Here is a 13,636-nt window from a genome sequence, read left to right on the forward strand (position 1 = left end):
CATTCTCATGCTGCTCTCAAGCTAATTGTCTGCACCTGTCACCTGCATATAAGCTCAGTTCCATGTCTTGTCTTTGCGAAATGGTTGCCTCCTGTTTGTCAGTGCACCGCTTTAGCGGTTTTGTCAAGCCATTGGCTACCTGTTATGAGCCAAGCCTGTTTATTGACCAAAGATTATTGACTTCTGTTTTGTTGACCTTTGCCTGCCGTCTTTGTGCTTCTGCCCTGCAGAGCAGACTTCGGTCTTGACTCTTGCACCGTCATCGACCCTGAGCCTGCCTACTATCTGCCTGTACTTTCCTGGCTACTGCACTTTTTGCATGGTGTACCGATTATGAGACTGCCTTCTCCCTTGGTACTGTACTTTGGTTTTGGCTGGATTTTACGTGTATGAACATTGCTTGTTTTTTGAGTACGTTCACCGGACATTCCCTGAATAAAGCCCTGACGGAACTTTTACACCCCTGTTTCTGAGTCGTGCATTTTGGGTCCAACCCCCCACGCACCTGTCTCAATATTGTTGACATTATATATTGTGGTTATATTATTTAAAGCCAGTCTCAAGTGTGTTATTTGCTTATCAGATATATGTTGAGAGAATATGTCAGCGCAGTACTGTGATAACTGTTTTTATTTTTTTTATATGCTCCAGTACCTGAATTTGTGGATAAAATGCAGTCTGGAAGCTTTAATTTGAGGGTATTTAAATCCATATTGGGATGGATGTAAATACCCTTTAAATTACAGCCAATTTAATACATAGTTCCCACATTTTTGGAGATGAAAAGTAATGTGACAAATTAATCCCAAATCCTGTTCCATAGACCATAAACAAATAGCCTGGTATTACATTCTTAATACCTGCCACCTATGGTCCCTCATTGTTTTGGGAGCTTTTTGCCTTCAGCCTTGTCTTCAGTGAGTGAAATGCATATTCAGTTGGATTCAGGTTGGGTGACTGATTGGACAGTCGAGAACTTTTTTGGGTCTGAAGAACTCCTTGATTGCTTTAGCACTATGATTGGTCCTGCTATAAAATGAAGTGTTGACATTTGGTTGGATCTGAGCAGATACAGTGTTTCTGTACACTTCTGCATTTCACATACTCTGATCTCCTAGCAAGTTATTCTGATGAAAGGAAAAGTTTTGCCTCTGCTTTCAGTCTTTGTCATTCTAACCTGAATTTCAGAACAAAATACAGGGAACAAAAGCAACTTCGACATCATAAACTCCCATCAATGGTCTTCACTTCAACTAAAAGCTCCTCATGGCATTGTTTCCCTGCCAGATACTCTATTGAATCCATTGCAGTCTGTCAGACAGCTTTTTATCTCAGAAATCCCTGACAAGTATCGCACACAGTCTCATGGGAAAATAAATATGTCATAAAAATCCGTCTTGAATTGTAAGATAAGCTAATATGAATCCACAAAAATGTTCCAATATTAATATTAATAATGTTAATATTAATAATGTCCACAACAGCTTCCACTACTAGAAGTGGACATTCCTAATATAAAGTATACAAGTAGAGAGGTATGTTTTATACTTAAAACAATGCAAAAAAGTAAATACAAATAAAATACTCCGCTAATAATAAATACGCTTTCATTTTTGTACTTTTTTTTTTCTGAAAACACCTGGATCACAATTATTCATAATGAATCATTCTGAACTATTCTTTTAAATAGAATCCAAGATAAACAAATCTTCATAAAAACTACAACTTATCTGAAGTTGCAATGTTGAGGAACTATATAGTGGCTTGGTATGGCTTCCTGCTTCCTAAAGGAAGGAGGGAGCACACATTTGAATGGAATATATATAGACCTACCTCTAAGCCCTTATTTACAGAATCACAATTAAGTTCTCACAGGTATACTTTGCTACAACAGGTTTTAAAACAAAATGTCCACTGGGGGTGGTAAAGAAGCTCAGAATTGAAGGAATTTGATATTACGAGCATTTTTTAAATCTTTAAATCCTAAATAGGAATGAAGATTGCCTTTATCCAAACCCCAAAATAACCTATAGTTTCTTGTATTTATGTAAAGCAGTCTGATATGTTATTGTTTAATGTTATTGTTTCTGAACCAGATGTGCTAACCTCTACACAAAATCAGAGGACAGGTTAAACTCTTCTCTCAAGGAAACCAGCCTCTCCTGTCTTCTCCCATCATTTAACATCTAAGCTTCCCTTTAGAGCCTCAACATTTAATTTCCAAACTGCTGCAAAGTGTAGCTGTGAGAACAAAATTGTGCTTCTGCAAATAAGTGTTCAGAGGTAGCCTACGTATATCCCATAGCATTTTAAATACTGTGGTCAACCATCATGATGTTGGAAGGCAGAGAACTCCCTGAAAACATCAGACAAACTTTGACCTCTACATATCAGAAAGGCTACAAAATACATGGTGAAACCAAAATGTATAAAAATGAATTATTTGATTACAAACAGTGGAAATAAACATTTATCAAAAAAGCCAGAAAAAGGCAAGTCAAAACCAAAACATTTGACTGGTACTGTATAACGTGTCATTCCGTCACTTCCTGTTTTAGAGTAGAAAGGTGAGGTAACAAGCATGCAAAGTCCCTAAGTCAACCATCAGCATGGGGAAACCCAAAGACCTGTCAATACAAAAGAGACTGATGGCAATTGGCCATCACAGGGTCTGCTAATGGGTACAAAGAAATACATATAAGGTTAAACATTCCACTTAGCACTGTCATTTAAAAATGTAAAACACATGGAATGGTTGCAAATTTGCCAGGAAGAGGGCACGAATATACAATGTTCCCAAAAGTGATGAGGAAGATGAGAGGCCATAGAGATCCAGGATCCTGGTTCAAGAATTGCTGAGATTGGTTGCACCTTGGGGTCACCAAGTGTCAAAAAGAACCATAAAACACCACCTCCATACCAACAAACTCTTTGGAAAGCACGAAGACAGCCCTTACTGAACACAATAAATAAAACCAAGCATCTGATGTTTGCCAAATGTAATTGGAATTATGACAGGAAGCGTGTGCTGTGGTTAGATGAGACCAAAATTAAGGTACATGATTGGGACCCGCATAGTTGGTGATTCGATCCCCGGTGTAGCCACTGTAAGATCCGCACAGCCGTTGGGCCCTTGAGCAAGGCCCTTAACCCTGCATTGCTCCAGGGGGGATTGTCTCCTGCTTAGTCTAATCAACTGTACGTTGCTCTGGATAAGAGCGTCTGCCAAATGCCATTAATGTAAATACACCATTGACATGTTTGCCGGCTAAAGAGAAATGCATACAACGAGAAGCACCTCATACCTACTGTCAAATATGGAGGTTAGTGATTGCAGTTTTTGGGCGATGTTTTGCTGCCAGTGGTCCAGGGGCATTATTGAAGATCAATGCCATAATCATTGCAACAAAATAAAAAATAATTAAACAAAATACCAGGAATATTGAGCATAAAATCTGGTTGTCTCTGCTAGGAAGCTGAAACTTGGTCATATGGTGGATTTTCCAGCAGGACAATGACTCCAAACATACATCATAATCCACACAGAAATGGTTGAGTGAAAACAACATCCTGCAATAGTCATCTCAGTCTCCAGACTTAAATCCCATCAACATGTGACCTGAACTGAAGAGGGCGGTCCATAAAAACAAACCCAAGGATATCAATGATCTTGGCATGGAGGAATAATCAAAAATTGTGTTCTCTATTTATTATGGGAAAAGACTCATTTGGCACAAAGTGTTAGCACAAAGTATTAAATGCCAATAATTGTGAAACTTGTAATGGTTAATTCCATTGAATCTTTAATAAGCACACTACTTATTAAGGAGGATTACAGTATTTTTCGTTCACAGTATTTTGGTGCATATTTATAAAAGGTGCCAATAATTCTGGAGCCCGCTTTATATTCATCAACTAAAAGTGGTTGACAATGTCCGGAAGTAGCCATCTCGGACATGAATCCATTTGTGTTTTGCAGTCCACCCAACAATCAGAAGGAACTGCATGGAGGAATTGTTAAGGCTTTAGTAATTTCATATCAAAACACCACGAGCTCATTTGGATACGTTTTAATGGCGTGCTTGGTCTTTCTACGATGGAACATATAGGCTAAGCAGCATTTGGGTATTATTAAAACTATTAATGCCAATGCTAATGATCACCCAATCCACAGCAGTTAATTACAGAATTCCCTCTGGATCGTTTAGAATAGACTGCGTTGGACAGATATAAACCACAAACAGGACATGGCATTGTCTGTAGGCTATTCGTTTTTCAGCTACACAGTCTCGGGAATACTGTAGATCTATGATCGCACGCAGTGGTCAAGAAACGTCTGCAATCACTGCACGCTCCCGCTTCTCTCTGAGCCCTCAAATGGACGAACACTGTTCGCTCGTGCCCCACTGTTCGCTCGTGCAACCCTGTACTGCCTCTGGGTAGGCAGGCCGACTTATAATAACGTCATAGGGAATAATGTGCCATTTGTGCCACCTTGGAGATATTAGTCTGTGTCTAGAAATCAACGCCTCTCCTCATGCAGTGCATTGCCAAATCACATCTTATTCCCCGCAGTGTATGCGTCTCGGTATACGAGGACAACTAGCTGCTGCAAAATATGGAAATATGGCTATATATAGCCTTACTAGTGTCGTATTTTACACTAGTTATCGCTGTCAGCTCGCACAAATAGTTTTTTCCTAAACTGCATTCTAAACAGCATGCATGCTTTAGCTACACATGTAAAAGTCACAGGTAATGGAAAATAGAAAAATAGTTGGGGAAAAAAAAACTTGTAACTGATGTCAACATTAGTCATTCAGCGAGTCTACTGACTCCGCCTCTTCTTCCTTCAACTGGCAGTGGCACAGGCGTTCTAATGTAGGGGGAAGTGTTAGAGTGGAGGCATTTTCCTGGTCTGTAAATACGGAATATGAAGTAAGTGACAGCACTTTATGGAAATTATCTCGAATCGACACTGAGGCACTGGAGTCCAGATGTGAACATTTAGTGTCGTCATGTCCAATACTAAACGACAAAGTTCGTGGCAAGAAGACATTGCTAGAAACTTTTCGAGACTGTTTTTAAGAAGCAAATCCCAGGAGCCTCAGAACACAGGGAGCGATGGAAGCGATATCAGGTAGGAAGCGTGTGACATGTGTGTAAGAAACGACATGGGTTTTGTGCCTTCTCCGTGTTTTCAGAATGTTAAAACACGGCGCACGAGGTTAAAACGACCCGGTCAGTCGTGTGTATCTATGAGGGTTTTATACTTTTTCCAGGACTAAAAGTTTGACACCAAATAATAATGACTTGGTTTGAGCTAGTTTCATTAGCATTTGAATGGCAGCTGTTTCTGCCATAGCCTACTTTTTTGGGAAAGTTCATGTTATATGTTACGGTCTTGCCTGGCTACATACAGCCTGTTACGGTGCATCCGACACCATCAGCTCGAGTCGCCTGAAGGCATTGTTCTGGTTTTGAATTCGAAACCTTCAAACGTTTGAGCCTATATTGTACCTTAATGGCATGTTTAATCCAGCGTAACCAAACGTATAGCCTACATAACATGGTCCTTAAACATAGGCTGATCCAGAGAGATGGTTGGGCTGTTCTAAATATGGCACATAATGTTGTAGTTGGGTTAGCCTTATCATGGTTTGGTTCCAGTGATGCTCATAATTATAAGTTTACTTTAGAAGGCCCGAGGAACCGTGTGGTTACACCCAGGTATTTTCCCGTAGCCTCGAGTATGTTCATTTAGGCTATGCCTATGTCTAACACTCAAGCCTCAGTGCGTCATTCTCAAGAGTTGGGCGGGTCAATATACTATCCATGTTTTGGGTACAGGTAAATCTTTTGACTGTACGAAACCACCCTTAGCCCCCCCGAGACTTGAGCTATGCAGGCTCACTGTCTCATAATCAATCTTGGTTTGGTAGGCCCATTCATTTGTTTATATTTCTGATGCATTTTGTTTATATTTGTTTTCAGTTCAGATGTCAAAGACGACGAATCCAACAGCCCTAGCAGTGAACTTCAAGAGGAGGACGCACAGCAGAAAGTTGTTCTGGAGTTATCAAAGGTATGGTGGACTCAAGGACTTAAGAGTAGCCCAGTAGCCAGAAAAGTTTCTTTTTGCCAATGTCAATGAAAGAAAATGACAGAAAACGCACACACAGACTTCTATAATTCCATTCCAAATGCAAGATGTCTTGAAAAAAGGATTCCTGCAGTGAAAGCTGCCCTACAATGAAAACATATGACACTTGCACTGTATCTGGCCATTGGCTGAACTTTGTGGCTGTGTTTGTGGCTTTGCCTGCAGCCATGTATGCACTGAAAGTTAATGCTGGATGAACTGTGAATCTCAGCATGCCATTTTAACAGATGCTCATTTGTTTTTTTTTCTCTGTGAACTTCTGACTAACGCAATATCAGCACCGTGAACGTTTGAGTTTCATATTTAAAAATCTTGTTACCAAAACTGAGAAAGTTAAATTTGATTACGCAGTCCAATTTCCCTTGACATTGTTAATGTTTTAAAGGAAAGTATCTCCAGAAGGATCTTGATGATGCAAACTTATTCATTTTCAATATTGGACGGACAAGCTGGATATGGATATTGTCAGAATATTGGCAATAATCCTGTCTCAGAAATTATTCTGTAATCTGTTTAATTATGGTAATGTGAATGCACAAATACATTTTTATTTAAAAGATATCTGATATTCATGGAGTCAAAAGGGCCCCCTCATGATGTAAAACAAGCTGTTTTATGTAGTTGTTCATTGTATGGTTGTAAATACTGGCTCTTGGCCAACTCTTTTTTTCTCGTCAACAAACAGTCTAAAAAACAGGGTTCTCGAGTCTATAAAAACTTGCCCATGCTTAGTGCCTGCATACCTCACTACTAATATTCCTGTGACTTTTACATAGTCAATCCCGACATACCTGTTGAAAATCTTGTGCTGTCAGAAGATTATCCCCCGCTGTGTGTACTTTTTCCCACTGAAACATGTAAAATCTTTGAAGCAGATCTTCAGTGTCTTCAGTGCTAGTATTTTTCCAGACGATGCATACAAAATTACAGTAAGGATGCCATCATGGTTTCTGTGTTTTTGCCGAGTTGTTTATGATTCTCTTGTGTGGGAGGGACTCCATGCAGTAGGTCCAACCTTTCCAATTCATTGCCTGCCTGGCACTGTGCTCCTGTTCTTGCCAGCACATGTCAAGGTGTGTTTGTGTGTGCGTGTGCAGGTGCAGGTGGATGTAAATGCGTGTTTGTTTGTATGCATTAATGGTGCCACATACTTGTGTGTTTTTGCGTTTATGTGCCAGCACCGCTGCTTGTATTGGCATGGGATTGTGACTAGGTGGAGTGCAGCTATATTAGGAGTAGAAGCACTTAAAATCCCCAAGTGCACAGATTGGTTAGTGCTACCACTCTTATGAAACCCTCTGTTAAGACTGTTTGTGGTGCTTTCCAAGCAGCACAGTAATGACTGCTAAAAGCCCAGCGTTTCAGGTCAGGAGGAAGGAAACCAGTGCAATGCTTCAGTACTATAACACCACCCTAAATCTGACCACCTCATTCTGCACACCCCTGCTGAGCGCATAATGGAGCAGCCAGATTTAGGGTGGTGTTGCAGTACTGCGGCCCTACACTGGCTTCCTTCCTCCTGACCTGAATCGCTGGGCTTTTCGCAGTCTTTACAGTGCTGCCTGGAAGGCACTCCTGAGCAGTAGGAATGTGGTAGGAAATATGGGTGTCCTCCACTAACCCCTTATGACTTACAGCGTAACCAGGCTGTTGGGATATGTCACCTACAGTGTGTTTTGCCAAGGGGTGTTGCGGGTTAGGTGGCTCTTGCTGATGTGTTTCGGGTTGTACATTTGGTTTAAATGTGTAAAGGTGCAGCGGAAGATATGATAGTGCAAATTAGTCTTTGGGTTGGTTGTCTGGTTTCACAGTGTGCAGCAGTTCTGAAACTTCATGGTTCTGAGACCATAGACATTTCCCTTCAGATGGTTATTAAAAGTGGTTATCAAAATGCAAATGCGAAATATTATCAACACCGTGAGTGCATAGAGGTTTTCACCTCCAAATCCAAAGAAATCATAACTTCAGTCATCAGCTATAACATTCACCTCATGAGTAAAAACAATTGGCTGTGAACAAGTCCCATAGCCTTCACAATCCTGCCAGATGGTGCATATGAACAAACTGGGAGAACAATGCAGGCATTACTGATAAGCCAATAGGGTGTCTATTGAAATATGAAAATTGGATTCCTTTCACAAATTACTTGCTGACTCAAGTTTATTTCATTAACTAAGGAGCAAAACAAAACTGAAATCAGTTGCATCCGTATTTGGGGAAATGCACAGCAAGGACTGTGTTTATGTCGGCTCCATCTTGGTAATGCATTTTCAGTTTTTTATACATTTATTTTTCTGAAAGCATGAATTCTTGCTCTTGTATACTCGAGAAGCAATTTTCATAGCTTTTGAATTTTAGATGAGGCGGTAATAAATCTATCATGAGGCGTTCTCTCTGCATGCGTCCAGACTTGCAGATATTGTTTTCACTGGAGGCGTTATGTTGGCTTGTTGGGTCATGTGATCATCTTTTCACTGAGAGGAACTTTCAGTAGATTTACTGATGTTTTCCACAAACAATGGTAACGGATATCTTTCAGGTCAAGAGTATGGTTATCAGTCTGCTGGCTAGGCAGAGTGGCTTAAACTAGTATAGATTAAGTAAATGGTCCAGTCAACGTGAAACCAAATAGAGGAAGTGTTTTACTTGAGAGTGAATTAACTTTATGGGGTGCGTCCATGGTGTAAACAACTAAATGCATATTGTTGTACTCATGAGAACAAAGCCATAACATGACAACATCTTCTATGTACCTCAGTTGTTTCACTAAAACATCAAACATTTTTCTTAGAGCTGCTTACTGACCAGGTCAGACCAACACATTTGTTTAATTTCAAATCCATTGTGCTGGACTACAGAGCCAAAAGAACTATGTCCAAATGCATAAGGACTGCACTGTATGTAAATCTCATTAGAGAATTCAGACCATATGTCCGAGTAAGTGACATTTCTCTTACGGAACATTCAAATTCCTGTTCAGCCACAGTGGCCTGTGTAGTACAAAACCGTGCAATTTTTCAAAAGTATTGAAGGGCAGCTGTCTTCTCCAAGAGACAAAAAGTGGCTTTTGACAGCAGGCCAGCAGTCATGATGCCGTTCGACAGCTGGCCAGTGGTTCATGCATGTAAAGCGTCATGTGGCCTATTTCTCATCCACAAAGTAAAAAAAATTCCTTAATTTCTTGGACAAGTGGAGGATGTTGTATATTTTCATGACGATGCTCTATTCTTCTTGTTTAATTTAAGTACAACACCAGTGTACCCCATAATTCATGCTTGCGTTATCTGCTGAGTATGCAAATCTGGTTTGTCTGCCATCCATTGATGTGTCTGAGTACTTCAAAATGTATCCATGGATACAGGTCTAAGTACATCAGCAACAGTAGCTGAGTTCTTGGTCCACCCACGTGTTAGTTTCTCAGCTAGGCCTATCTTGGGCGTGAAGTTGAGATCCACATTCACCTGACCTATAGGCATGTCGCACATTATGGCGGACACTCCATTGTGACTTTGTTGCTGTCTTTCGGTTTCAGAAAAAGCTTGTCATGCATGCGTTGCATTCTATGTTGTGCGTTTATATCTGACTTTCACCCCTCTCCTCCATGGGTGATGATAAAAATCCAGTGGCAAGCCCTGTACCTGTCCCCACATTTTGTTTATTTTGGATCTAAACTTCTCATAGGTGTACTTAAACAGTGTGATACAGTATAACAGGACATTCGCTTTTATGACTCACTTTCTCTTCACTACTTGAAGGTACAATAGATAATTTCAGACTTCTAACGGTCAAGAGAGGAATTGCAGCAACAAACATCACACCCCCTTCTGTGTGAATGCCCTGACGTTGTGAATCCCCTTGGTAACCAAGAGGGGAGAAATGCAGTGAAACCTTGTTCTAAGCCTGTCTTGTGGATTACCATGTGGAGAGCCCTGGTCATCTATTCATCTCTCACTCTCCACCTTAGCAGATGTGTGGTGGTTATTTTTCTGCTGATATGCCACTGTGCCTTAACCCTGTGGGTGCACATGCACTCACTGAGCGCTTTATCAGCTTGTTAATACAAATATTTAAGCAGCCAATCATGTGGCAGCAACTAAATGCCTAAAGGCATGCGGACATGGTCAAGAGGTTCAGCAGTTTTTCTGACCAAATGTCAGAATGGGGAATAAGTGTGATCTAAGTGACTTTGATTGTGGAATGATTGTTGGTGCCAGACAGGGCGGTTTGAGTATCTCATAAACTGCTGATCTTCTGGGATTTTAATGCACCAGTCTCTGGTGAGAAAAACAAAAAAACATCCAGTGTGCAGCAGTTACATTACATTACATTATTGGTATTTGGCAGTTCTGCTGGCAGAAACGTCTTGTTAATGATAGAGGTCAGTGCAGAAGGGCCAGACTGGCCACAGTTGACAGGAAGCAAGCAAATGAGTGTCATGCATTTTCAACATCATAATATTCTAGTAAAAAAAAACAAAAAAAAAAAGTGGGTGGAATACATTGTGCATAGCTGTACTACTGATTTCTTTGCATTGGCTTGTGTGTGCCCTGGGAATTTCGACCATTTTCTTAATTTGGTGACTGACTCGACCTCCAAACAAGTGCAGGAACTAGCCTTATTTTCAGACGCTGGAACAGGGGCAGTGCTGGTCTAAAGGGGTGCAGTGAAGACTGCTGCTGCAAGGGGGCTGCTTCAGATTGTGCTGGTGGGCCTCCTCTGAGCTGGGCCCTTTGTGTCTGGAGGACAGCCCTCTTATAGCTGCCCTAATTCTGGCCAGACTGTAATCTCTAAATCGTGTCTGATCTCAAAATGGCATGTCTGCCTTTGCGGATATTGTACAATACCAATACTTAAGACAATGACATGCTTCGAGCATTGCTTCCTTGACTTAAATTCTTGCAATGAAATTATTATTATTTGTAATTTTTTTGAAGGAGCCAGGAAGTCAAAAGCCTTTTTGCCCAAGTTGGTTTTGGAGCTATTGGAACCTGGAATGAAAGCAAGGTTTGGGAGTATAGATTATAATTACTAGGAAAAAGACATGATGATAGAGTTCCAAGTACAGATTTATATATAGTTTTTGTGGGTGTGTGCATGTTTAAGTATGTGTGTGTATATCCATGTGTGCCTGTGTGTGCATGTATGTACTATATATATATATATATATATACACACACACACACACACACACACACATACACACACTTGATTTTAAAAAAGTCATGACCTAATAGGGAATGTGGCTACTACACACAGCGTGCTGGCAGTGTATTTCAATGACTGAAGCTCATATTCATTAATATACATCCATATAGGCAATTATTCAATATATAAAGTTGGATGTTGCTGAGAAACCGTTCCTCTTTACCTAATAGCTAAAATATCTAAATAGATTAACTAATGAATGGACTGTTTAAAAGCAAGATGCAGGAATTTTCCTCTGGCTGTGACTGTGGTGACAGTAGGCAATCTGTGGCTGGTCTGTCCACAGAAGTGGGTGTTTAGGGGACTGGGGCCCCTCTGCCAGCCCTGTTGTGTGTGTGAGGCAGCTGGGGGGGGTGCGCCCATCTACACGGCAGTGAAACGGTTAACAAAAGAAAGGGGCGGGCTTGGGTATGGGGGTGGGGGGGCGAGGAGCGGAGGGGGAGGGGGAACAGGCGCTCTCAGCTTCCCAGCCACATTTGCATCAGATAGCTGCCACTTCTGTAAGGCAAGCCGGCTGGTGAGAGAGCAAGTTTAACAACCCTTCCCACCTCATTCCTTTTGTTTCCTGCTTTCTGCTTTTTTTTTTCCTCCGCGGTGGCAGCTCAAGAGGTTGAGAAAGTTGACACGCTCTCCTCTGTCTCCCTCTTCCTACTGTCTGTTGCACCCTGTCTCACTGTTTCTCTCCCTTCCTCCGTCTCTCTCCCTCCCCTCTCTCAGGCGCTGTTCCACGGCTCTGAAGGGGAGAGACGAGAGGCAGCGGAAGTGGGAGGAGGAGGAGAGGAGGAGGAGGAGAAGGCGGAGGAGGGAGAGGGCGGCGGCGCGCTGGACGATGCGGGAGGGTCTCCTTCGCGGCTGGCCTCCGCCTCGCCCCCCCGCTCCCCGGCCGCCGCGGGGCCCAGCACGCCCCCCACTCCTCTGGATGCCTTCTTCAGAAAGCTGGGGAGCCTGTTCCACTTGTCCTCCAGGCTGGAGGAGGAGGAGGCTCCGGCGGACCCAGACGCCCCGGGAACGGCGCGCGCTTCGGAGGGGAGCGCGGACGCCGCCGAGCCTTCTGGGAAGCCGGACTGCCTGCTTCGGGAGGGGTGTGAGACGGGCAGGGGGAGGGGCAGCCAGGAGGGGGAGTCTACGGAGCAGAACCGCACGCTGCCGCCCCGCTTGGCTGAGTCCGGCTCGCCGCTCGCAGGGAGACCGGCACAGAGCGCTGAGGAGTGCGGACAGATTGACCTCCGGGGACCACAGCACCCGTAAGTTCTTGCTCTTCTCTTTACCTTATGTGTGGCTGTGTCCGTTTGTGTCTTGAGAGGGGCATATACACAATCTATTTCCGTTACGTTCTGTCATTATGTTTCACGCCTAATCCTAGATGCTAAACGTCAGGAGCTTCATATCTAACATAATTTTGTGTCTTGCTTTTGCACTTATATATAGTCTGCAGTCATTTATATTTTTGAAATTGTAGCGCTTCAACATATTTTAACATAGCTTTCATTATCTATGGTGATGACCCTGTGGTGTGGTGATGTTGGTGGGCTTTTGTGCTTTTTATTACAATGTGAAAAAATCCATAATGGATAATGGTTAGAAAACAAAAAAGCATAGAAATATGTCTGCGTTGTAGTCTTAACTTGGGGATAAACTTCAAAGGGAGTGCAGGGGACTGGCTGGTAATTGGCACCTTGTGAGGAGACTGGCACAAATGCCGCTGAAGTGAGTTGAAGTACCCTGGAGGCTGGCAAAGGCTCGGATGTGGGATGCATAAACTGTCCTCTGCAGAGTTTCACTGGGGGACAGATTCGCCCCACAGGCTAAATCCCGTAGCACAAGTTCCCTGAATCTGATTTGACTAACAAAAAAGCTCTCTGTCAGAAATCAATGGTCCTTTTTTTGGGACGATGACGATGCTTTCCAACTTTTGGTAAATATTTTTGAGTACCATATCAGTGCTGGGTTTGTCCAAAACTGGAGGAACACAAATCTAGGCCGTTCCCATGGTTCCGGATTCACCCTTGAGGATGTGGGTGAGGCATTGGAATGTGGGATGAAATGAAACAGATTGGATTACCAAGGAAGCTTTACATAAACAAAAACGCAGTTTAAACATACAAACGGGACCCATAGAGGTTCCTGTCACCTCACTTGACCCAGCAAATGAGCAAACCATTCTTTACATTTCCCTCTTTTTTTCTTTTTTTTATTGTTTATACACCCCTCCCTAAAACTGTATTATCATTATCAGAGTCATAAGAACCCAAACTGTTTCATGTTAGC

General features: G+C 42.3%; 1 protein-coding gene across 1 annotated transcript in view; it reads left to right on the forward strand.

Annotated features, from left to right (window-relative positions):
- Nucleotides 1-4,979: 4,979 nt before the first annotated feature.
- The window catches only part of LOC133133278 (uncharacterized), a 38,486-nt gene continuing 29,829 nt past the window's right edge, over nt 4,980-13,636 (forward strand). Inside the window, exons 1-3 of the mRNA XM_061249382.1 lie at nt 4,980-5,140; nt 6,000-6,085; nt 12,086-12,612. Coding sequence (XP_061105366.1) covers nt 5,125-5,140; nt 6,000-6,085; nt 12,086-12,612 — 629 coding nt within the window. The 5' untranslated portion in view covers nt 4,980-5,124. The remainder of the gene's footprint in view (nt 5,141-5,999; nt 6,086-12,085; nt 12,613-13,636) is intronic.

Source organism: Conger conger, chromosome 7, assembly GCF_963514075.1.
Source record: "Conger conger chromosome 7, fConCon1.1, whole genome shotgun sequence".
Classification (NCBI taxonomy): Eukaryota; Metazoa; Chordata; class Actinopteri; order Anguilliformes; family Congridae; genus Conger; species Conger conger.